The sequence below is a fragment of the Salminus brasiliensis genome, chromosome 24 (assembly GCF_030463535.1).
Source record: "Salminus brasiliensis chromosome 24, fSalBra1.hap2, whole genome shotgun sequence".
NCBI lineage: Eukaryota > Metazoa > Chordata > Actinopteri > Characiformes > Bryconidae > Salminus > Salminus brasiliensis.
In genome coordinates, this window is record NC_132901.1 from 17,570,030 (window position 1) to 17,594,871 (window position 24,842).

Genomic DNA, 24,842 nt, shown 5'->3' on the forward strand with positions numbered 1-24,842 from the left:
AAATAAACAATAATTCTGGGACCAAGTAGGTTACCTCAAACATTTTGAAAAACACAATGTTTCACTCATTGAATATTTGTTCTATTATCTCCAGCACCACCAGTGTTTTGACAGTGATGTATTGCTGCCTTGGGTCCCTTCTAAAACCACTTTCCTTGTAGAGGGTCCTTCACAAAAGGATGCTGCCCGCTAAGACACTGGCTGATTAAACAGCATTAGACAGCCACTCTCCCTTTTAGACACACCCAGTTTGCAGGGCCTGGCTGAATCGCTTACACCTTTTAGAGAAGGGCTAATGCCTCAGTGGGCTTTCCATTTGCTTTTATAGACTCTTGACATATTTTTTAAGTAGCTATTCTGATCATACAGCAATTAGCCATAACATTAAAACCTCTGACAGGTGCAGGGAGTTGCACTGATCATCTGGTTACGATGACATTTTACATAATCAGTCAGGAGGTGAGATTAGATGGTAATTATCTTTTCTTCTGGTGATTTCAGTAGTTTTGATAGGACTACTGAAGTAAACTGGTTTGTGAAACTGCTGAACCAGAATAAAGGGCTCTTTATTCCGCTGATTTCCTGCTTACAGCCACACCCACTTCAGTGAACAGCCAGTTCTTGGAAGTAGGAAAAAATAAATAAAATATATCCAGTGGTCAGTAACTACATTGTGAAAATTTGAGGAATCTTTTAATATTTAATAATATTTAATAACTGTGTTACAATGACAAGAATAAACAGTGTGTCAGATGATTTTGCAAGAAAATGGAATACATTATTTAAATTACTGAAGCATAAAGACCAGAACCAGCCGGTTCTGAGACAGCTTCTTCCCCCAGGCCATCAGGCTGCTGAACAGCTAGCAGCATTACATCACTTCTTTGCCCATTATACACACAACTCACTTCAATCAGCACTACTATAGACCTTGACAAAGCACACATATCCTCCCCCACATAACTCACTCTGCCCCCAGCCCTTTACAACTAGCAGTCAAGTCGTTCTGCACACCAAAGACTCTCACCCTCTGACTACTAAGTTAACAGCAATGTGTAACATCTGTATATTCACAAAGTGTATTAATAGCTTGTATATTTGAATGCAATAATATGTATGGTGTGTGATGTGGATAGGGGTGGGCGATATGATAAAAAAATGTACGTCATAATGATTAAAGACAGATACATTATGTGTATTGTGATATTCTGACATCAGATAAAACTCAGTGGTGATTACACTCTGTAATAAAGTTACAGTAATGATGCACTGACGATATCCCTGATGCACTAGTTTGTATCACAGTAACAAAAATCATCACAATTTTGATAAAATATGAGTGTGTGTTAATGTGTATATATTCTGTATTCTGCTTTCTATATGTTACGTGTTTTTTTTATATTTTATTTTATATCAGTGGTTTACTGCAAGGGACAAGCCCATGTGTTCTTCACTCACCCTTACACATGTGTTTATGTAATGTGATTAGTGTTTTTTTAGCTACACTGCCCTTATAGCTTTATATATACTCTTAAAAATAAGTCAAGTGATGCCAAAGAAGAACCATACATTTACCAACTTAAATGTTCTTACACTCACACGTCTCTATGACTAACATGGTTCTTTATGGAAAGCAAAATGGTTCTTCTTTTGAGGGCTATAAAGCCTCCCAGCACTGATCTCTGGAGCAGTGGAACTGTGCTCTCTGGAATGATGGATGGTGCGCCATCCAGTACTTCTGGGATGAGCTGAGGACGTTGGGGATGTGGTGGTGATTATCCAACATCCTGACCTCATTAACGCTGAATGCAATCAAATCCTCACAGCAAAGTTCTACAATCTAGTAGAAAGCCTTCCTTGGACAGTAGAGACAGTTACTCCAACAAAAGCAGGATCAACTCTTCTTTAATACCCTAGATTTCAGAAGAAACACTGAATGAGCAGGTGTCCCAATACTTTTGTCCATAAAATGTACCAAACCTTCCTGTATCTTCTACATTTGGAAAAAGGAAAGTTTGAGTATAATAGTTTTTTTCTTGCTTTAAGAAACTTCAACCCTTCTGCACACATCATTTAATGCAGGTTTAGAGTTAGGCTTGCATTAACTAAACGCCCATTTTTCATCCCACTTCGCTGACAGTGAAATGTCAGGGATAATAAATGACTCTGCACAGCGGAGCATACCCTGGCTGGTATGTTGGTGCAGCGGTTCTCTGATAATGCACCAGGGATGTCACTCACAGAGCCCGATCAATCAGGGTCCTCACTTCTCACCTGTCTCCATCTCCGGCAAGCTGATGGGACTGGAGATCAAGGTGCAGATCAAAATGTATCGGGTTGACACTTCCCACTAGTCTGACATAGAACTTAAGCCATGTGACTAAAAAATGGTTTGCCTTCTACAGTGTGTCTGACTCACTGGAATCGTATGCTAAAAACTCACTAAGACTAAAAGATCACATCTAAATTAATATAAATATAAGAGACACCTCATGAAATCCTTTGTCTTTTTTATATATTTAAACATATAGACATTTGATCTTCATATTAACAACACTGAGAGATGGAGGTAAAATAACTAAACACATAAAACTGAAGAAAAGATTCAAAGAGCTCTCCAAGGCCCTCAGAAAGAAGGTAGATTAACATGATTCTGTGGAGGGGACAAAGATCTCAGAACAGAAAAAGGTCAAAATGTCATGGTTTGAGACTGGCTTGCTGCAGCAAGCCCTGGCAAGATCTCCATCATAGAATTTACTATGATCAAGAAAATGCTATGAATGCTATGAGTGCTTGAGGAAAAACATCTGTCCAAAAACTAAAACTAAAGTGGAGGTAGAGCTGGACCATGCAACATGACAACAACCCAAAATATTCCAGTAAATCCACCAAGGAATGGCTCAAAAGAAGGAACTGAAGAGTTCTGGAATTACCAAAGTCAAGATAGAAAGCCCAGATAGGAATCGTTAAATGCAAATGCAAATTGGAGTGGATGCAATGGAGTGATTTACATGCAAGAATCCCCTTAAACATCACATATCTGAGAGAATCCTGCATGGAGGGGTGTACAAAATAAAGACTATAATTGGGAAATTATCAAATAGGTTTGTGTACTAAAATGAGAGTCACACGGTAGGGGTGCTGTGGGTGCTTACTGATTGGTAATTTCATGCTCTGAAAGCAGGAGAGAAAAAACAAGCCACCCGTAGTTGGTAGTTTAGCGACAGTGGAAACCTGGATGACTTCTAAATGTGCCTGAAACCATTAAAAAAAACATCCCTAAGACCATTCACTCAACTTTGTGCTCTCCGATATGAAGCTATTTCCTCTATTAGTGTGAGATTTCAGCCTGAGTTAGCTAGAGCATGGTCTGTGCTGAGGTGTTTAGCCTTCTAGTTAAATTGTCTACGTGTAGACAGCCGACTCCAAACACAGCAGAAAGGCAGAAAGTCTCTTTTTGCTTTTCTCCTAGTCTCAACACCAGTCGCTCGACTTCGCAATGGAGCAAACCAAAGTACAAATTCAGCTTTCTGTCCTTTCAACAGCAGTCGCGGGATCTGAGTCCTTCTCGTCTAGACATTTATAAGTGTGCTTTCTGTCAGACTTGAATCTGTGGTGAGCTGTGGTTAACTTAGCTAATGCTAACCAGCTTCTCTCTCCTGATTCAGAGCCGTTTTAATGTTGTATTTGTCAGGTTGACAGTTTAACAGCTATTCAAGAATTGATTTAAAATTGTGCAGTGTTCACTTTGTCACCCTGTGAGCAAACTTAACATTGCATTTGGTCATTGTCCGTTTATAAAATAAGGCAGGATGAGGTCTAAAGGTCAAAAAAACGAAATAGAAAAGTGGATACTGCCCAATCCCTAGCCTCTCTAGTGCATTATGAGATCTCATATTCCAGCTTGATTTGATTTAATACATTTTTACACATCTAATGGCTTTCATATACACGCTCAGCTCCATTTACACAGCTCACTCAAATACAGTAACCAACTCTTCAAGGTTGTCTGTGGGTTCTGTTTAGTGGTGGTAAAGCACATTAATGGATTCGTCTACGCTCTGATTCCCTAAAATGGTTTTTGAGAGCATGGAGTATATACATCCATCATGCCATCAATAATTTAACGCAGAAGCACTCATTTTTAATCAGCGGAGAAAAATGGCAAAGTCACTGAATGAAGGTATTCGTCAATTTCCTTTCAGGGACTAAGGGATTCTATAAAATCCAATAACCCTCAGCCCCTTACTGTTGAAGGTTAATACCTAATGTTTCGGGCAATTCATCACTTCTGCCAAATCTGTGTTGTCATGCACTGGTAGGGTTGGGTGGGATGGGGGGATTCGGCCTATGCTGAGAGATTTACAGCACCGATAGCAACTTGTTACCCGTGAAATACTGTCTGCCCTGCCGCCGAGATTAGAGTCCAATTTATGGCGTAGGAGTACACAGGCATGAAGTGGCTAAGGCTGACTCTAATGACCTAAGGGCCGATGGGAGATGCCAGGCTGTGTGAGATTCCTCTCTGCAGGCAGGTAGAGCATGTTCAGAGAAGAAACGTGAGCCGCAGTGAGTCCTTGTATGGCTGATGGACGCTGCATCATACAGCCTTCATCGATTTCACTCGCTCTGTGCCCTGTTATTTCAATTAAAGGATTTTCTGTTGGAGGACTTTCCTAGGATTTGTACATTTTGTCTCTTTAACAAGGAATTATGTTGGATTGTTAGAAATCAATCCTGCTCTTGCAGCATTTAAAAAAACACTGGGCCAATTTGGCTCTTGTTGGATTTGTTGAAACTGCAGGTGTACATTTCTGACCTGACAATGATGTGGTTTGATTACCATTCTTTAGAAAGGTGCCCCTCTAACTGGTCCCTCAGGGACCCCCCAGACAGTCCATGGTTCTTGCTCTGTTCCTGTTGGGAACTGGCTGTCGGGAGAGTCCCTGAGGATATGTTTGAGAACCATGTGCTTTAGGAAACTATGCAATGCGTTACCAATGCAATACCAAACTTCACCATGAATCTACAAGGATGAATACAAAAGTAAATGCAATTTTTAAATTACATGATAACTGTAACAAAAACGCAACATACGCACATTGCCTGTTGGATAGTTTGGTTATGCACAGTGCAGCAGCAACATTTTTATATATCACGGTATACATAATACCGTTGTACCGCCCAAGCACAGTTGTGAGATTGCACCATGTGCAGTAATGTGCAGTAATGAACTTTCTTTGGGCAGAGGGGGTTCAAATCTATGGAAATAAACCGTCCCGGCTCAGTATGGACGTAGCACCATGAGTCAATGAAAGGTTTATGAGTGGATAAGATAAGATAACACTTGATTGATCCTATAGAAAATTGCAGAAAGGTTCTGGTCGCCCATCAACATCAGCACAAACATGCCTTCATTAGAGAAGATTGACGAAGTGTGGTGTCTTAATTGGCAGCGTTGATAAACAATGCCTCAATAATGGTGCCATATTTGAATATCAGCTATGGATCCACATTTTGCATGATGCATTATGACTTGGGATACAGGGAAGTGTTCAATCACTCACAGTTACATCTATTAAAGCTGTTAAATGTCATTTGATTCGTTCAATTAGGTTCAATCATTCGTCAATAATTATTCAGAATCAGTTTCAGAAATTCATTGAATAACCACCCCAAAAATTACACTCATGAGCCAAAACATTAAGACTAGATAGAGGAAGTGAAGCGAATAAGCTAATATTGCTATTTGTGTATAACACCTGTAACAAAATGTCAAGGTCTGGCATGAATATTAAATGGTAATTGAATAGTTGGTTCTTGTAGTCTGTGTGCTGCATGTAGCGGAAATGGTCAGGTGTGAAGATCTGAGTAACCCTGCTAAGGGCCAAACTGTTATAGCCAAATTACTGAGTGGGGTATTGTGGGGTATTTGGGGTGCTCCAGGTCAGGTGTGGTGTGTAACTACCGACACTGTTCACCTGGTAATGTGATTTAAGTTTCATAGCCTGCATAAACCTGCGTAAAGAAAGCATGATCAATGACACTTTTTATTTTTATCACAAATGAAACTTTTTATTGCTGGTGTCATCATCAATCATTCCTTCTTTATGCATTAATGTGACCCAAGAACACATCACATCCCCAACAAGAGACAAAAACTACAAATACATTAGAAATATATAATTACATTACAAAATTAGATTTTCCTAAATCTCACGCTATTCAGTCTACAGTATCTATGGGTGGAAGTAAGCCATTAGCAGAAAGGGGTTTTGACTTCACTTTGATGGAGTCCTTTTTCTTGGCCTTTCAAATTACCTGCCTTCAAAACAAAAGGTCATCTCAGCTCAGATTTGACTCCGGAGACGTGGAGACATTCAGGTTATCATCTCAGAAAGGGTAAAAATGACAAAAAGGCATTATACACTTTTGAAAGGAGCGCTGCTTCAAAGCCTTTATCGGTACAGAGGTTCATCTCAGACGTGTGACTGATTCCACATGGAGTAGGCTGCACAGAGAGGCATATCAAATAGGACAGTAAGCATAGGCAGAATCGTCAGTTACTATAAAAAAGAACATTTATTCAAGGCCAGTCTTCCTCGCACAGGTTTGTATCCCTATCTTTGTGGGCCATTCTATCTGAATAGTGGTGTGAATAGTATCTCTCTGTCTGTCTATCTGTCTATCTATCTATCTATCTATCTATCTATCTATCTGTCTCTCTGTCTGTCTGTCTGTCTATCTATCTATCTATCTATCTATCTATTTGATATGTCTGTCTATCTGAGTTGTAAGGTTTCTCTTGTGAGTGAGGACACATGCCAGCGTGCTCACGGCAAGGCTAAGTGAATTATCAGAGTTTGAGTGAGGCCTGATAGTGGGTACCAGATGGAGGGCATTTAACATTCCTCGACCCACAGTGTCACGTGTGTACAGGGAATACGTCATAGAAGGCATTACCACCCACAGTGGACAGCGGACAGTGGGTGGTAATGATCGTGACCGGCGGTGTCTGGCTAGAATTTGCAATTCCCCAGGAGCTTCCTTCCACTGGTGGCACCAGTTTGCCAAACACACACAACTTACCCTGTCGTGTACTGTGAGGGTAATAGCAAAGGGATTCATGAACAGGGACTTCTGCAGGAATGAATTTCACATTCTACTATGATTAAGTTTAGGGTTAGGTTACGTTTAGCCCATGTTTGGGTTAGAAGTAGGTTAAGGTGTAGTAGGTTACGTTTAGGTGTAGGATAAGATGTAGGTTAGGTTAAGTTTAGGTCAGGTAAGTTTTTAAGAATTTTAGGCTGTAGTGAGGAAGTTGCTTTATCAAAAGAAAAAATGCAAGAGACGGTAATGGATTTCTAGAACTAGATTACTTCAGACAGAGATTTGGGCTGATTAACTATGTTTGGAGAAGAAGATTTTTTGCTAATCTGTTTGATTAACCTCAAGAACCAGTGCAAATCTCTGGGCTCTTGTTTTTTTTTTTCAAAGCTAGATGTATTAATTAAACAGTCTTTGTCCTTATCTGCAGCCCTAATTGCACCACAACACAAATTTGTCATGTTTTCCACTGTTCTGTCAATGTCTTGATTAATAAAAAAAAAATCTAGACACACAGAAAGGGTGTCATTTCTTTGTTTAAGTTGTGAGGTAATCTTGCTGAGGGTGAGGAGCCACTGTCTGTCCCAGAGCACGTCAGTCGATTGCGGACTGCACCCTTCTGATCAATACGTCAATTAGAGCTCCATTAGAGTGACATAAGAGCCAGGCCTCCAGATAATTTCCCTTGTGTGAAGGAAGAGCAAGAATTCCCTCCCAAACCCAGCCACTCTGGGCCTACTTATACACGCCTTCTTCAAATATACACACTACCAATTTTAGTTTGTTATCTGTTAGCTAATAAAAGCAGTGTACAATACCACTATGACACCAAAGGCCAACAAGCGCAAAAAAAACACATCCAAGTCGGCTAACTGCTCCACTTCACAGAGGCTGAAGGAAAGTGATGGCTTAAGCGTTATGCATTTTTTATTTCAGTCAGTCAGACTCACTTACTGCCAAAAAAGAAGTGTTGTCCTGCACTACAGGGACATACCAAACAGGGCTTAGAGTGCTTAGGCTTGCAATTCCACAAAGCCCCATCCTTCTCCTGCCCTCTCCATACAATGTCTGTAGTATCATATTTCCACTGCCATGTCAATTTCCACCACAAACCAGATTTGAAATTTTCTGCTGAATTACATAACTACAAGCAGTGTCTTGTTCAGGGGGGTCTGGTATTTTTATTGCACGTACCATGTGCTACATTCAATTCACAACTAATTAAACAAGTAATGTAACACTTTCAGCAGGACGTAAATCACAGAATACAGTATTTTTACCCCCCAAGTGAAACAGGCTCCAACTAGCCGTTTTTCAGGCCAGCAGGAGAATTACAGTGAAATTGATTGTTTCCTACTTGCTTAGTCCGCGTCCTATCAATAAACCATGCCTGAAACATAAAACCAGAGCTCAAGCGCAGCTCCTGGATAATAATAGACTGTGTTTTTTTTAATGAACAAACAAAAAAACAAAGAAGTAGCATTATTTTAGGCACAGAGAAATGAAATGGGACGCTTTAAATGGACACCTGCCAAATTAAAAAAAATCCCCATGTGTATATCTGATGTGTAAATATGCATAATTGTGTCTTTGGTGGATTAATATCCTTACTAATAGCTACCAATCCAGTGGGCTCCAGACTTCGGATCCAACCCTAATCCACCCGCCTGATCGAAGTGATTGCTGCCTTCACCAATTCTTGCCTGGTTCAAAGGGCTGGAGTAGGTAGCTCTCCAGAGCCAGATGATTGCTGGTTCAATCCCCTGGACCGTCAGGAAAGGAACACAGTAAAGGAACAGCACTTTCTCCTCCCTTAACATCTATGGCTGAGGTGTACTTTAGCAAGGTGCCTAACCCCCAGCTGCTCCCCGGGTGCTGAGGTGGCTGACACTTTTACTGCGGCCTGAACCGAACAGGTAATGGACAATAATCTGGGCTACATAAAGGTGAAGGCTGAAGAACACATTTATCTGCGTGTATCATTCAGACAGTGGAAAGGGCGAGATTGTGGGGGCATTCTCACAGAACTCACTCACACACTCACACAGTCAAATGGGCGGCACCAAAACACCAATTAACTTGAAGCACGAGGGCCATAAAGAGGGGCCAGGGGTGGGTCCATGCATAGAGTTTGTCTGTCAGTGCGGTTCATCACAATAAATAGTTAAACAGTAGGTGTGCCCCATTTCAGGGGCTGCATTCTTCGAAGGGTGCGGTTGATGAAGGCGTAGCCCAAACCGAAATGAGGCAGTCTACTCTACGGCGGATTTCCTGTTGCCTTTCCTGTTGCGTTATAAAACGAGACTCCTCATTTTGTAGTTTATCTGTAGTTTGAACGTGCTTGACTGTAATCTTATATGGATATACACATCCTCCATATAGGACATCCTCGCTGGCACGCAATGAATCTCAGGACATGTTGGCTGATGAAGGATTCACCCCTCGAATCCTTCCTAAGGAGCCTTCGTGATGAGACAGCCTAGTTGTCCTACTGTAATGCAATCAGCCTTTAAATACAGTCTCCAAAGGATACAGATGCTGAATTGGGACACACTGGGGAATTCTCAATACAAAGTACAGCAAGCTAAGACTGGTGCACTCTGTAGTACTGACCTGGAAAGTTGGACTCATTAGTACAAACTCTTCAATTTGTAGTTTATCTTTAGTTTGGATGGCCTTGACTGTAATGTTTTATCCATATATATTAGCAAAATAATAATACATATTAACTACAACAACAAATTTAAGCAAAAGTGTGTTTAATAATATTCTCACTGGCAAGCAATGAATCTCAGCATATGTTGATGAGCCTTCATTACAATGCAAAAGAAGGGTATATTTCTCGGTTGCATACGAACTGCGACAGCCTAGTCACGCTATAGTGACGCAATCGGTCTTTAAATACTTAAAGTTTTGCAAAGATCATTTTGGAACCCGTTTAAATCAGATTACTGAACCGAAGCTTAGCTCTGTTTGCTTTTTACTGAAGCTTTCACTGATTCAGAAACTGCAGGATTAAAAAAGTTACGTTAAATTTTAAAGTAACGAGTCTGTTCTGAAAATGTAGTCCAGATTTTAGTAAAAAGTATTTACTGACAGAAATACCCAGGTATAGATACTTTACAAAAAATACTTAAGTACAGAAACCAAGTACTTATAGTTCTTTACCTGCCAGCTCTGCTGAGTTTTCAAAGATCTCCACCTTAGAGAGCATTTTTTGAAAAAAAAAAACCAGTCCAAAAACAGCATTTATACAGGGATGAGAGGCCGAACCACAGACAAATCCTTTTTTTAAAACCGTGTGGATGGGGCCTAGTATTAAGAGTTAAAAGCTCTGGCAAATAGGTGTCTCTGTCTGTGTGATGCTTTCAGTAAGTGGAATTTATTTAGGTACATAATGTAAAATTTTAGGTTACAAATATTCATATTGTGCTTCAACACAACCATTCCCATCAACAAATCTTGGAATCTAACAAACAGGATTGTGTATTACTCCCAATTCATGGGGCAATGCATCCGGAACAGTCGGAAATGATTATCCACCCGAGCCTAGTCTGCAATATAATTACCAAGGAACAAATAACTAAAACTCTATTTAAACCATGACATTCTGCAGACTAATGAGGTGAGTACAGTGTACAGTATGCTGTGAAGACTAAGTTGGTGAGTAATGCAGCTCGTGCGCTAGGTGGGGGAGGCTTATATACACTAAGGCTTCAGTGTGTAATTAATGTGTTTATAAATGGGTGGCTGGCTCGTTTCAGGGATTTCATTATCGAGCGCACTGTTGGCTGTTTGTTTGGGACTGGATCCGGGGGCGGGTGGGAGTGATAAATGAGGCGAGCGCTCCCTCAGCAGAATTAGAGCTACAGGATATCACAGCACATCAGACAGGAAGTGATCCCAGCATGCACCGAGCGAAAGTAATTTCAGGCCCTGTTTCATTAGTGTTCATAACATGCATGTTAACCTACTCCTTCTTCACTCTCCCTTTTCCTATTTCTCCTTGGGGAATCGCTGTTGCCATCATAAATCGGCTTCCTTACTTTATGAATGTGGGTGTTCAGAAGCAACCAATCACATACAGACTACGTGATAAATGGCAGGTAGTAGACTTTCAATTAAAGTGAACCAGATTAATGCCAAAGTCCAGCTGTTTCTGTAGGACAGTTCCATGAAAAAAACTCTCTACAAATACAGTCATGTAAAAACCTTAGATTTTAGAAACATATTTAAACAGATGGACATTTGATCTTCACTTGAACAGTATTAGAAGATGTAGGTAAAATAACTAAATACACAAAACTGAATAAATTAATAATCAATAAATTATTTGTAAAATGTAATTAAGAGAAATTCTTTCTTGTGAGGAAAATGTTAGAACACCGCCATGTTTATTATTACTAAAATCAGTCTAAAATCAGAGTCAGGTGCAGATGAGTAGAACGAGGATTCTGGAGAAGACTGTCTTATTTTAACCTCAGACATTTAGTTTGGACTCTTGATTGCTGAAGTGAGTGGTAGCCCCATGGCTAGATCCAGAGAGCTCTCTGAGGCCTTCAAAAAGAATGTAGTACACTGTTAAAAGTATAAGATCCTATAGAAACTCAGTTTGAAACTGTAAAGGAACTTCTTAATGTGCTTTAAAGAACCTTCAAGGACAGGTTTTCAGAACTTTTTTTTGAAGCACCTTCAAGTTCCTTGTGGAGGAACCTCTTAAGGTACTTTTCTCAAGTCCTCTTCAGTTTCAAACTAAAGAACCTCCAGACGTTTCCCAAGAATCTTATACTTTTAACTGTGTAGATGCAAATAAGTCTGGGAAGGGATTTAAAAAATCTCAGAACAATTAGAAATGAGCCATCCACTGTCTGCAATATCATTTACAAGTGAAGAACATTTAAGCATCTGCCAATAAGACCAGGCCAGGCCGTGCTAGCAAGTTCAGCCCAAGAACAGACCACAAGATGTGTAGAGAAGTCTCCAACAATCCTAAAATGCCACCACAGCACTTACAATTTGCTGTGCTCTCTACAGGTGGGTAGATGACGCTATCTCCCCTATCACTCTTAAGCAATGTTGGCTGGCACAGGCATCTGTTAGCTGATGCGGTGTAGCTGGGGACCTTCTGGCATTGGCAGAAGTTTGAAAAAAGCTTTGGGTGAACTGGCAGTACCAAATTGTGAAGAAAAGAGAAAAAAAGGAATGAAACACTCAAGGTTGTGTGTTATCATTAATAACATTCGTAGAATGTCACAGTCGTGTTGTTGTTTCTTGATAACATCGCAACCTTGAGAGTTAAATTGCTTTTTTCCCGCCAATTTTTCTCCCAATTTGGTACTGCCAATTAACCCACCCATTCGTAGCTCCCCGTAGCACTAGCAATGCTCCCCCCTTGTAGCACACTACCCCATGTGTTCTACTGCTTAAGTATATACAACAAAAATGAACAACACCCACTGGGACTAGCAATGAACACTGTCATTCCTGTAGTCAAGTCAAGTCAAGTCAGATTTATTTGTATAGCGCTTTTTACAACTGTTGTCGTCACAAAGCAGCTTTACATAAATAGTGATTAATAAAAGACAGACAAAGAAGAAAGAAGAAAATAATGTAAGACATGATGGATCAAAGACCCCTAGTGAGCAGCCAACGGCGACCGTGGCAAGGAAAAACTCCCTCAGAGCTGGAGGAAGAAACCTTGGGAGGAACCAAGACTCACAACAGGGACCCGACCCATCCTCCTCTGATCAGAACTATTTAAACATTAATGATCAAAAAGACCAAACCAGATACAACAGATAGTTGATAATGGTGGTATTTATAGTGGCAGATAGTTAGAGTCCATTTTTTAAATTGGGTGTGTACTGCAGAATGGAGGCAGAAAGTTTTGGGTGATAACGGGCAAATTCTCTCACCTTTAAATGACTTTTTTGGTTGGCTGCCCGGAACGCGACAGGGACGGATAAGGCACTCCCAGCAGTTTGGATTTTTGCCATGTGATAACATGTAAAAAGGAACCAATAAACCATCTGCCTCAGACAAAAGTTACTCTGGCTGAATCAATGACATTTATTTTGACTGCTGATTAGATCAGATGAACGGCTTTTAATATTCACACATCCATAGACATAAACAAACGGTCAGATATTTAACCAGAGACAAGGAGACAGGCCCTCAAACACCCTCACAGTATTCTTTTAGCATCTTATACAACTTGGGGAGTTTTATCTTTACCCCATCCATGTGGGAAACTGCTGGATGAGCATGTGGTCAGACAATTGAAAAGCTGCCTGGCTTGTTTCTGTGCTTCTTAGCTGGGGCCGACAGGCAGAGCAGGTCTATACTGTAGGTTAGTTTGCCTGTGCAGGCAATACTGTCACTGCAGAGCCATGGATCAGTGTGAGTGACGGTGTACGCCAGCCTCCAGTGGCACTTTTCAGCCCTGAGACTCACACTGACACGATAGAAGTGCTGCACTTTGCACTTTTTCCTTTCGCTAAGTGGGACATCTATACACGGCAAATAGCATCTAACTACCTATCAGCTGGTGCCTAAAGCAGCAGCCAGTGGACATGAACTGTGAGCACTGTCATGAATGCCAAACACTGCCGGATACCACAGTTATTATCACTGCATTATTCTGCTGAGAACATACACATACACATAACCAAAAATAAAGGTTACAAACACGGCTCTTTAGGGAACCATAAGTGGTTTGTCCATGGCATCACTCAAATAACCTTTTGTAGCACCTTCTACAGAAAAGTCTTGGACAGGGGACCACCGGCATGTTTCACAATTTGTGAATGAACGTCGCTTCGCTTCCAGGCAGGAACTGCTTCTAGAAGTCAACGCAGGTCCTTCACCCCCAACTTCTAAAAAAGCACTCCACAGGTAACTGCATACCATCCATATATGAAGCAGAGGGGCACGCAAGAGGCCTTTGCTCACTTCTGCTTAAGAATGCAGAGAATACGGAGCACTTCCTGTAGACTGGGACTGTAGACTCACTGCTGGTAGACCAGTATGACTGTGTGCTTTTGGCTACACTGGCAAATTCATCTACTTCCTTCATGCCTTTGGCCCATTTTCCACACATCCAACGAGACCCTCACTGCACTGTAGCACCTCTTCTCAATCTATGAATCCTGTCACACACTCTACTGATATTTATAGCCAGATCATATTGTGCAACTTTGTTTGCAATAGCCTGAAGTTACTACCACCTTAAACACGCAAGGTTTGTTCACGGAGCTTATACAGCAGTATAATACTGAAATTATACCCTTCACCATGCTGGTAACATGCGAGTAAACACAAAGGGCAATAGCAAGGATCGAGAAAGGATCTGAAAATGTTGTGCTTTTAAGCAGGACGGCTATTAATCGTGTTAATATTGAAAATGCCAGTTCAGGGGAACTGTGGAAGTTGAGTCAAGACCTCAGATAGATCAGACAGGACAGCTTATGTGCTTCCAAAGCAAACCCCCATGTGAGAGAAGAGAACCTGCAGAATGCTTTAGCTGACACAGCAGTGGCGGTGTGCCGATCAACTTTGCTCACAAAACATCTGAGACACCCATAATTACCATTAGTGTTGGACACAGATGGAATTTGACCTCTGCCTTTAACCCATCCGTGCAGTGAACACACACATACACACTAGTGGGCAAACACAAATACAGTGACAGTGAGCACACATACCCAGAGTGGTGAGCAGCCATCGCTGCAACGCCCAGGCACAACAGTGGCAGCTTGCCGAGCCCAGATATCGAACCCACAACCCTGTTATAAATAGTCAATTGTTCTAACCGCTGAGCCAACACTGCTCCAAAACTACTTACACTCAACGTGGGGCTTGAACCTACAACCCTGCGCTTAAGAATCTCATGCTCTCCCGACTAAGCTAGCCAGGCAACATTCTGGTCTTCTGGATGAGTCACCGGAAGGCCTTACCTGCGACCTCATCACAAACACAAAAATCTTCAGTTTACAAAACAACATTTAGAAGAAAGAGACATTTTAGAAATTTTAGAAGTGCTGTGGACAAATGAAGCTAAAACTGAACTCCTTGGCTGCATCACCAAAGATACGTCTGGATAAAACAGAGCGGCATTTTTAATGAAAAGAAACCTTTACCAACTGTTTAGAGTGAGAATGAAACACATAGCCAATAACATGACTTACATGCTACATAACACTGCTGCATTGTCTATCACACAATTCTATGACAATTCCTTTTCCCCTTCAATAATCAGTAATTATCAAATCAATTAACCCAGTAATACAACCTGCTACTCATGCTTTTCTCCAGATATTGATTACCCCTGCTTCACATTCATAACCCTGTTCACCACACGTATTTGATGTGCACTACTGTTGTAATGTCTGCACTACCACAAACACACCAAAACACCTACATATTCTATTTGTATATTTATGTATTATTTGTCTGTATACTGTTGTCCTTACATAGTCTATATTGTATATTGTGTATTGTCAGTAAATGGACATTGTCTGAATATTGCAGAGAGACTCCAATAGTAGTCGAGAGACACCACCAAAGTCCTTTGGTGTCAAAGCATATTTAGCCAGTAAATCTGATACATAGTTCTGGTTCTGATATCAGATACAGCTCCCTGATAGACAGTGCATTAGACCAGTGTGATTTCTATAATATACAATTAAACAACCTTCATAATTACTTTCATCTTAATATTGTAAACCAGATTGATGTTCTGATATTAGGAGCTGGCTTCACACATTCACACATGCATTATGGCCTGCATTGCTCAGTCTGAATATTTTTGAGAGTAATTGTGTACAGAAGAAAAGAAATGCATAGTTTATCCATTCACAACAAATGTGGATATTGGTTTATTACTCATAAATTGTAATAAGAACATATTAAATCATATAGCATTGAAACATCATATATATACACCAATACACCAAACAAAGATGAATGAAAATGAGTATAAAGGCCCTAATGACAGCCTCCTGTATGCAAAGTCCATCCATGGGAACAGAAAACACAGACTAGCCATTTGTAAAATCTCCAAGCTAACCCCTCTACTACTGACAACAGCCTGGTTTACTCTTAAAGTTCTGTAGAAGCATTTCGCTGATGCAGCGATTCAGGCCTACAGACTAGCTACATCAGCTAGCTAGTGGGATTGTTGCGATGTGTGCTATATTGTGTATATGCTGTTTAGGGTGCTCTGCCGTATTGTGAAGCTGCTAATTGAACATCACTATTTGTTCCTAACAGACTCCAAACAAAGTCCTAAAAGACTCACAGACCCTTTTTTTTTACAAAGTAGCTTGCAGTTAGTTCCCTAACAACATCCGTCCCCAACATCGGCACTTCCGTGTTGTTAGCGATGTTTACATAGTGTTTTCAGATAGATTTATTTTGCAAGAATAAAGCACAAATGCCGCTCTAGGGTGATTAGGGCAATTGGCAAAGAGAGAGAGTGGAAATGGATGTATTCTGCTCTGGCATATCTGGCTGGAGATGTAGGAGAAAGCCAGCCAGCTAACTGGTTAATGCTACAATAATAAAAACACAAATTTCCAGTTTAAGCTTTTAAATTAAGCGTTATCTAAAAACTGAGACATGACTTGTGTCCGGACCAGACTTGTGTGTCTGACTTAAAAATACTATATAAACTATATATATATAGTATTACTATATATATATATATATATATATATATATATATATATATATATATATATAATATTTAGATACAGTGTCGAGCTACCTTGGCTAGCTTGATGCTACCATAGCTAGCTACCAAAGAATTACCAAAAACATTATTAATACCACAGATTCTTTACCTAACTCTCATTATAGATGGCTTTGAACAAACTAACCTGTTCAGTTAACGTCATTTAGAATCTGTAAACTGAAGTGATGGTGTTTTGTGACATCCCCAGCTACAGTTTAGTGGGGGAGCTGTGGTGGTGGAACATGAACCAGGTACCAGGTACCAGGTACTGAGAAGCAAGGCAAGTTGTGTAGTGTAGTTACCAATCCAGTACTGTGAGTTTTTCTCCATCTGAGCATGTCATTTAAAAGCATGTATCTCCACAATAAGAGAATTTTACTGTAGAAATTCCAGATCCCTTTAGAACAGAGGTAGGAAAACACAAATACAGTAAAAAAGGACAAGAAGTTCTCATTCTGAAGAAGGTAGATGAGATCTTCTGAGCTAGTCTGAAGAACTAAGCTTAGTTCCAGGTTTCTCCTGGACCCTCTTTATCACCAGCACAGCGTGGATGTGTTCAATTCCATCAGCAGCAGCAGCAGCAGCTCACCTGATTTACCATCATTAAGCACTGATTTACCAAACCAGGTGTTGGATGATCACCGTTAATAACACTAGACTTCATGAGGAGAGCTTTGGAGATGTTTTAATGAACTCAGTGATGTAAAATCACGACTTTTTATATGAATGTTAATATAAATGTATATTAATGTTTATTCTAAGACCCAGATCTGGAGCTTTCTTACACTCTGATTTTCACAGCTGCCTCAAAACCTTTCTACAGTGCTGTACATCAACTGTGCAGTCTAGACTGACAGCGTCTGAAAAAGCCCACTGACAGACTCCACTACAGGAGCACTTCTGGATGGATCTCATGCTTACCTTCATGATGGTTTCTCAGGGTGGTCTGCTCCGGTGTGAATTCACTCACTCTTCCTCTGCCTGCTGCCTTTTACGAGCTGATAGGTTTCCAAGCGAAAAGCAGACCGTACAGTTTTGCAACAGAGAGCTACTACATCCTGGCATGGTGCTATCAATTTCTCCCTGTGTGTGTGTCTGTGTGTCTCTCTGTCTCCCCCTTTCTCTCTCTCTCTCTACCTCCCTACCTCTGTAAGAGAGAGAGAATGAGTGAGACACAAAGACTGAGACTACACTTCCTTATTCATAAGGCACACCCACTAGTCCACTCTACCAATGTGAAGATTTGCTGAATTTAGCCCCTCCCTCAAGGAGATACAACATACACACACACACACACACACACACACACACAGACACACAGGAGCTGGACACACACAAACACACACCTCGCCTCAGACAGTGGTAAGTCAGTACGAGACATGAGTCTCTCTCTCTTTTTACATACACTGAAACCACACATCTTGTACAAGGTACCTGTCCTCACACACACACACACACACACACACACTTATGATATAACTAGACATGGTAGACATATAAGACATGGTAATCTGTCTGACGGAATACTGAAAGAAAATATGTCAAATTATCAGAACATAAACAGCTGTCACATCTTTTCTTTACCAGGCGAGCTCCACACACTGGCTGCTGTGTGTGTGTATGTGTGTGTGTGTATGTGTTTGCACAGTCAGGAGAGACGGGCAGCATCTGTTTGTCTGACTGGCCAGTGGAGCCGCTGAATTTCAATGCAGAGCTTTCCACACTTACCAGCAAACACGCCGGACATGTGGCAACAGACACACAGACACACAGACACAGAGAGAGAGAGAGAGAGAGAGAGAGAGTGTATAAAGAGGAAAATAGAGAGGCAGGGAAGGAATGAGCAAGGGAGGGAGTGAGAGAGAAAGACTAAGTGAGCGATGAGAGAAAACAGGAAAATGATAATGCATGGAAGAGAGAAGGGGAGAGAGAGAGAGAAAGAGAGAGAGAGAGAGAGAGAGAGAGAGAGAGAGAGAGAGAGCGAGAGAGAGAGAGAGAGAGAGAGAGAGAATATGAGAGATGGATAGAGAAAAACCCAGAGACAGAGAGAGAAAGAGAGAGTGACAGAGAAGAGAAAACAGAAAAAACATTCCGGCAGGAAGAGAGAGAGAGAGAGAGAGAGAGAGAGAGAGAGAGAGAGAGAAAGAGGGGAGAGAGAGAGAGAGAGAGAGAGAGAGTCTTTAATAATGCACTGTATGTAATGCATGTGTGTCGTCTGCGGCCTTGTCTGAGGAGAAGTGTTCCCCTTCTTAATATTTTATGGATGTATGTTCTGCTACTCACTCGCCACGCCCTTCTTCAGGTTCATCTGATTGGCTATGAAATTCAGGTCTGCCTTCATATTCATGCCTATTCAATTACCCCGTGCTCGGGACTGGATAAAGCAACCTCCGCTATGCTCAGTGGGCACAGCAGTGGGAGCTGGCCATGAGCCAAACAAGCTGAGCAACGGTGTCAAGAAATCTGAAGCACAGAGGCAATGTGACTACATAATCATCATCATCATCATCATCATCATCTTTACCATAACCTAACATTCCAACAGATTGTCATGTAATACTCAGTATGTGCTGCTGTTGAACACATACATACACACACACACACACACACACACACACACACACACACACACTCAGTCATTTCAGAATATTTTGACCACCTACCTAAGAGTGGGAATAACCACTCTTGGCTCTGTACCAATCGCCAGAGTTGTCATTACCCTCTGGCGTCATTGGCCCTTTGCCCACTTTCACGGTCATATCAAAATATTTTGAACATCCCTGCTTTGCTGCACATATTAATAAGCGAGCGCGCCTTTCAGTTTGAGTGCCAAAAAAAATCGGCATGGGCAAAGGATGCGATTTGACTGATAATAGGGTACCGGATGAAGGATAGTACCATCTCGGAAACCTTAAACTTTGTGGGATGTTCTAGAGCCGCCCGAGTCAAGGTGTACAGAAAAATGGACTTCTCGCATGTTGAGTGCCTCCCAAAGCCATAACATTGAGTGCCCCACAGGCCAGTGACGCCAGAGGGGAGGGACGACTCTGGTGAGTCTTACAGTGCAATCAACGTGCCACTGTGGAGCAGTTAACCTCTATAATGACCACCTTCCATCATCTAATACAGTCCATGTCACGATGTCTCTCTAGAGTCATCTAAACCAAGGGTTGAGTAGTTACTCCCACTGTTAGGTAGATGGTCATAATATTCTGAGATGACTGTGATATATATATATATATATATATATATATATATATATATATATATATATATATACTGACCAACCGTTTTAGGCAGCTGTGAATGTAGAAAGTAAGAGAGCTCCTTATCTGGGCAGTTAGTGTTTATTTAAATATGGATATTAGAGCAAACATTAATATTATTCCTACAGAAAGTCGTGATTTTTCATCACTGAGTTCATTAAAACATCTCCAAAGCTCTCCTCATGAAGTCTAGTGTTATTAATGGTGTTCATCCAACACCTGGTTTGGTAAATCAGTGCTTAATGATGGTAAATCAGGTGAGCTGCTGCTGCTGCTGCACTGGCTGATAAAGAGCGTCCAGCAGAAATCTGAAGAATAGCTCAGAAGATCTCCACTACTTTCTTCAGCATGAGAAATTCATGTTCCTTTATACTGTATTTATATTTCCCTGCATTTGTTCTAATGTGATCTGGATCTTCTACAGTAAAACTCTCTTATTGCTCATTGCTCTAATTAAATCATTGACTGTTTATAAGAATGGACAGCATGTCCTTGTTTAGTCCCATTGTGGCTTCTTTAGAATCAAAAGGTGAGCTGAAATAGAAGCTGCCGTCTTGTTTTCGCTTGTGCATTGGGGGACAGCATGCGCAGTAGAGACATGAGGCGAGGAGAACCCCGCCCATTTATCTCAGTGGCAAGCCCACCACCTGTCCCTGTACTGGAACTTGTACTGTACTGGAACTTGACGTTTAGTGAGTCAGTATTTGCTGTCTATCAACTTGCCCACAACTGGCAATTACCTCTTTGCCACACCTCTTTAAATATTACTTTTTAAACATCTGTCCAGCTTAACCTTTTAGAGCTGAGCAGAGCTGCTAGCATTTCCAACCTGGGTCAGTACAATGCAGAATTGGCAACAAACCTTTCCTACTGGGGATCAGTATCTGCTGGCAAAACTGCAGACAACAGAAATGTGGATTTTTTTTTTTGATGAATCCTGGCTGCATTTTATAGAGATTCACAAGTAGCTTATTCACAAGTAGCTTATTCAAAGTTAGCGGTGTGAGCATGGTGTGCAGGCTCAGTCTGACTTACAGCCCCGTCACACAAACTTGTTCTGTCTATTAATAAGGCACTGATGCTTTAAATGACATCACACAGGAGACTTCCAGGAACACAAAAGGCAAGAGCTGCCATTCTTTTATTTTGTTGATTTTTCATGCTAGACAGGAACCGTCAACCCCTACCCAACCACCCTGTCATGCCAAATATACAGTGAAAACCCTAGTAAATGCTTTACACTATGAAAAGTGGTCAGGAATTGGACCACATGAAGAACTGTGGTCATCTTAGAATGAGAAATTTACCATCCTGTCACTTCACAACACTGTATTTATTTTTTTTCAACATACTTTTCATGTTTTAATTTTGCTATTTAAGAAAATTCTGAAAATTGCATTGTGGAAATGGTATCTATTTCTGTCCATCTTTTATCTGTCATTTATGTTGTGGGTTGTGGGTTCGATTCCCGGGCTTGGCAAGCTGCCACTGTTGGGCCCTTGAGCAAGGCCCTTTATCCTCTCTGCTCCCCGGGCGCTGGAGTTGGCTGCCCACCATTCTGGGTGTGTGTGTACTCACTGCCCCTAGTTCATGTGTGTGTGTGTGTGTGTTCGCTACCACAGATGTGTTAAATGCAGAGGACACATTTTGCTGTACAGTGACAAATACGTGCACCTTTACCTTTTGAAATTCCAGTCAGTCTGGATGTTAATTTCATCATAAATGTATTATTGATATTATTAGCTAATTTAGGATTGCCTACAGTGTGCTGGAAGGTTTGTGAACCCTTTAGAATTTACCATTCACCATTCTGGACACATTTCCTGTTTATAGCTTCTAGTAATCATTTCATACCTGTGGAGGACCACAGGTCCTCATCTCACGCAACATCATGCAACATTTATCTGCAGCCACTGACTCTAAACTGTTGAACAGTACTGTCTCAGTTTCTCCAAGAAGATTAATGCACCTGCCTTGTCCCCGGGGGAATGGATGTACCTAAAACGGGTCTTTAGGGTTTTTTTAGAAGGCTCTGTCCCTCAGCAGAAGGAGCTGTACCTATGTGGGGAATAAGCAGACACATGGCTGACCCTGCAGCTGCTGGAAGGGAGAAAACAAAGACAACAGAGTGTTCGGGCCAGTCGCCAGGAACATTTACAGCAGAGATTAGCAGATACGAGAGGCGGCAATACAGCAATACAGCGGAGATGAGAGAGGCAGGGGGACTAGAGAGGCAGCGAGCACTACTCTGAGTGAAGTGAGCGCTACATCATACGGATGCATCCGCCACGGAAATTGGCTGTGAGCTGAATACTGAGCTGCTGCTACATCACAGATTCTCTCAGCAGCACAAATGGCAGCATGCCAGCTGTTCTTCTACTCGCACAACTCATCGCTGGGTTTTCTTGATCTGGATCAAACGTTGCACATTAGCACCACAATCCCTGCTGATGTTAGCTACGCTGTATGTCAAATGTTTGTGGACACTCCTTCTAATGAATGCATTCAGCTACTTCAAGTTGAACAATAGAATAAGATTTACTGAAGCAGAAATACATGAACCTATTGGCACCATGTCTAATGCCAGGTGTGGGCTAGAGGGGTATAAAACCCCCAGCATTGAGCTGTGGAGCAGTGGAACTGTGTTCAATGGAATCCACTACCATCCACTTCTTTTGGGATGAGGTGAGGAGTTGGATATGAGGTAGGGTGGTGATCATCCAACATCCCGACCTCACTAATGTTCTTGTTGCCGAAGGCAATCAACGTTTCACTGCAATGCTCCAAAATCTAGCAGAAAGCCTTTGTTTTTGGCCACCAAAAGAAGGACAAGTGATGTGAAATAAAAATTTTGGGAGGAGGAACATGTCTACAGCCCTTCATCCCAATCTACCATTCCATAAGAACCATCCCTACCTTGTCCATGTGTCTTTTGATGTCTTCACAAGCCTCCACCACCCGGCTCCTCCCTTTTAACTCTGTCATTTCTCATCCCTGGTCCCACTTACTAGAGAGAGGGGACTGGCTACCCACCACAAGCAGAAGCTGTCTGAACTCCAGCCCACAGTTCTGGTAGAGATCTTACTAGGGCACCCATGGTGACACCACACCAGGTCTGACCATTCAAGGCATGGACACAACAAAGGTAAAGGTGCAGGTAAAGGTGAAGGTGCACGTATTTGTCACTGTACAGTGTGGACTGTACAGCGAAATGTGTCCTCCGCATTTAACCCATCTGGTAGTGAACACACACACATGTGTTAGGGGCAGTGAGTACACACACACACACCCAGAGCGGTCTTGCTCAAGGACCCAACAGTGGCAGCTTGCCGAGCCCGGGAATCGAACCCACAACCCTGTTATCGATATCCCGGCGCTCTAACCGCTGAGCCACCACTGCCCTCTGCCTCTGCACAAGACCTCTGAAGGCATCCTGGGGTATCTGGCACTAAGAAGCTGATACCAGGCAGATCCTTTAGGTCCTGTAAGTTGTGAGGTGGAGCCTCCATGGATCACCTCCATGAGCATTAGGTGCCCATGACCCTGTTGTCAGTTCACTGGTTGTCCTGTCTTGGAGCACTTTTGGTAGGTACTAACCACTGCATACCAGAAAAACCATCAAGACTTGCCTGATGTTTTGGAGATGTTCTGATCCAGTCATCTAGCCTCACAGTTTGGCTCTTGTCAAAATGGCTCAGATCTTTCTGCTTGCAGATGTAGATGTCTTTCACTTCACCCATAAGTGGTAATAAGGTTATGGCTGATTGGTGTATAGGACGCTGACTTTACAACTCTGCTGAGCTGGTGTCAGTTTTTGTATCTTCATTATCTGAAAATTGAATACATTTCCAAACTTTGAGAACTGTGGAATCATCAGAATAACGCCTTCAAGGCTGTGCCATACTGTAGACATTTGCATTGGTTTTCTCATGGTGCAGCCCAGCCTTCCATGTATTATTATGTAAACCTTCAGGGATTGTGCAATATTCTTGCTCAAATCTCCAGATTTGTGTTCTCCACATTGTGGAAACTTATACGGCCCTACACATCCCTACAACAGGGACAAGAGAACTGAATAATGCATCACCCAATACCCAAAGCCAGCTCAACAGCAACAGAGAAATCTCATTGCACAATTCAAAGGAAACAGGCATTCTTCTTCAGTTTCATTTCAGACCATCCATGTGTTCAGCCCTCATGCCCAAATCTCTTTACTCTTTACCAAGAAGTGCCCAGCAGTGCCCAGTGCAGTTCTCCAAATACCCAAATAAAGCCTATGCTGTCACCCCTTCCTGATTACTTAGTAGTATAAATGCTTTATAGCAGGCAAGAATCATCTGTCATAAGGCTCCGGCCTTTGGTGGGTCGTTTCAGCTGCCTTGGCTCAGAACAACTGATAAATGCTCTGAACAACACTAAAGCTCCCTCGTTGCTATGCTAGCTGTGCACTGCTTCAGCATCATTATGCTAACTAAGAGATAGAAGAAAGGCCAATTGAGTAATAATACCCTTACTATGTCATTGTTTGCTGCCAGTTTTTGGGGATGCTGCTTTAGAAAATGATTACTTTCATTACTTCTATCATTTTTAGCTTGTTACAGCATTCACTGAGAAGGACATTTTGACACAAGCCCAGCAGCTATTGCCTCTCCGCTTCTCCACCTACTCGGCCATCTACATGCTCTGCTGGGTATAGGTGGATGGCGGGCAACGGTGGTGAATCGAGGTCCTTCCAT

At 41.7% G+C, this 24,842-nt stretch overlaps 1 protein-coding gene across 2 annotated transcripts in view; it reads right to left on the bottom strand.

Annotated features, from left to right (window-relative positions):
- Window positions 1-24,842, bottom strand: part of LOC140547159 (inactive phospholipase D5-like) — an 80,672-nt gene that overhangs the window by 43,306 nt on the left and 12,524 nt on the right. Inside the window, exon 1 of one of the 2 annotated variants that reach the window (XM_072670747.1) lies at window positions 17,762-17,984. The exons of the other annotated variant lie outside the window; for it this stretch is intronic. Coding sequence (XP_072526848.1) covers window positions 17,762-17,767 — 6 coding nt within the window. The 5' untranslated portion in view covers window positions 17,768-17,984. Of the gene's footprint in view, window positions 1-17,761; window positions 17,985-24,842 lie in introns of those variants that run through there. 2 annotated transcript variants of the gene reach the window in all.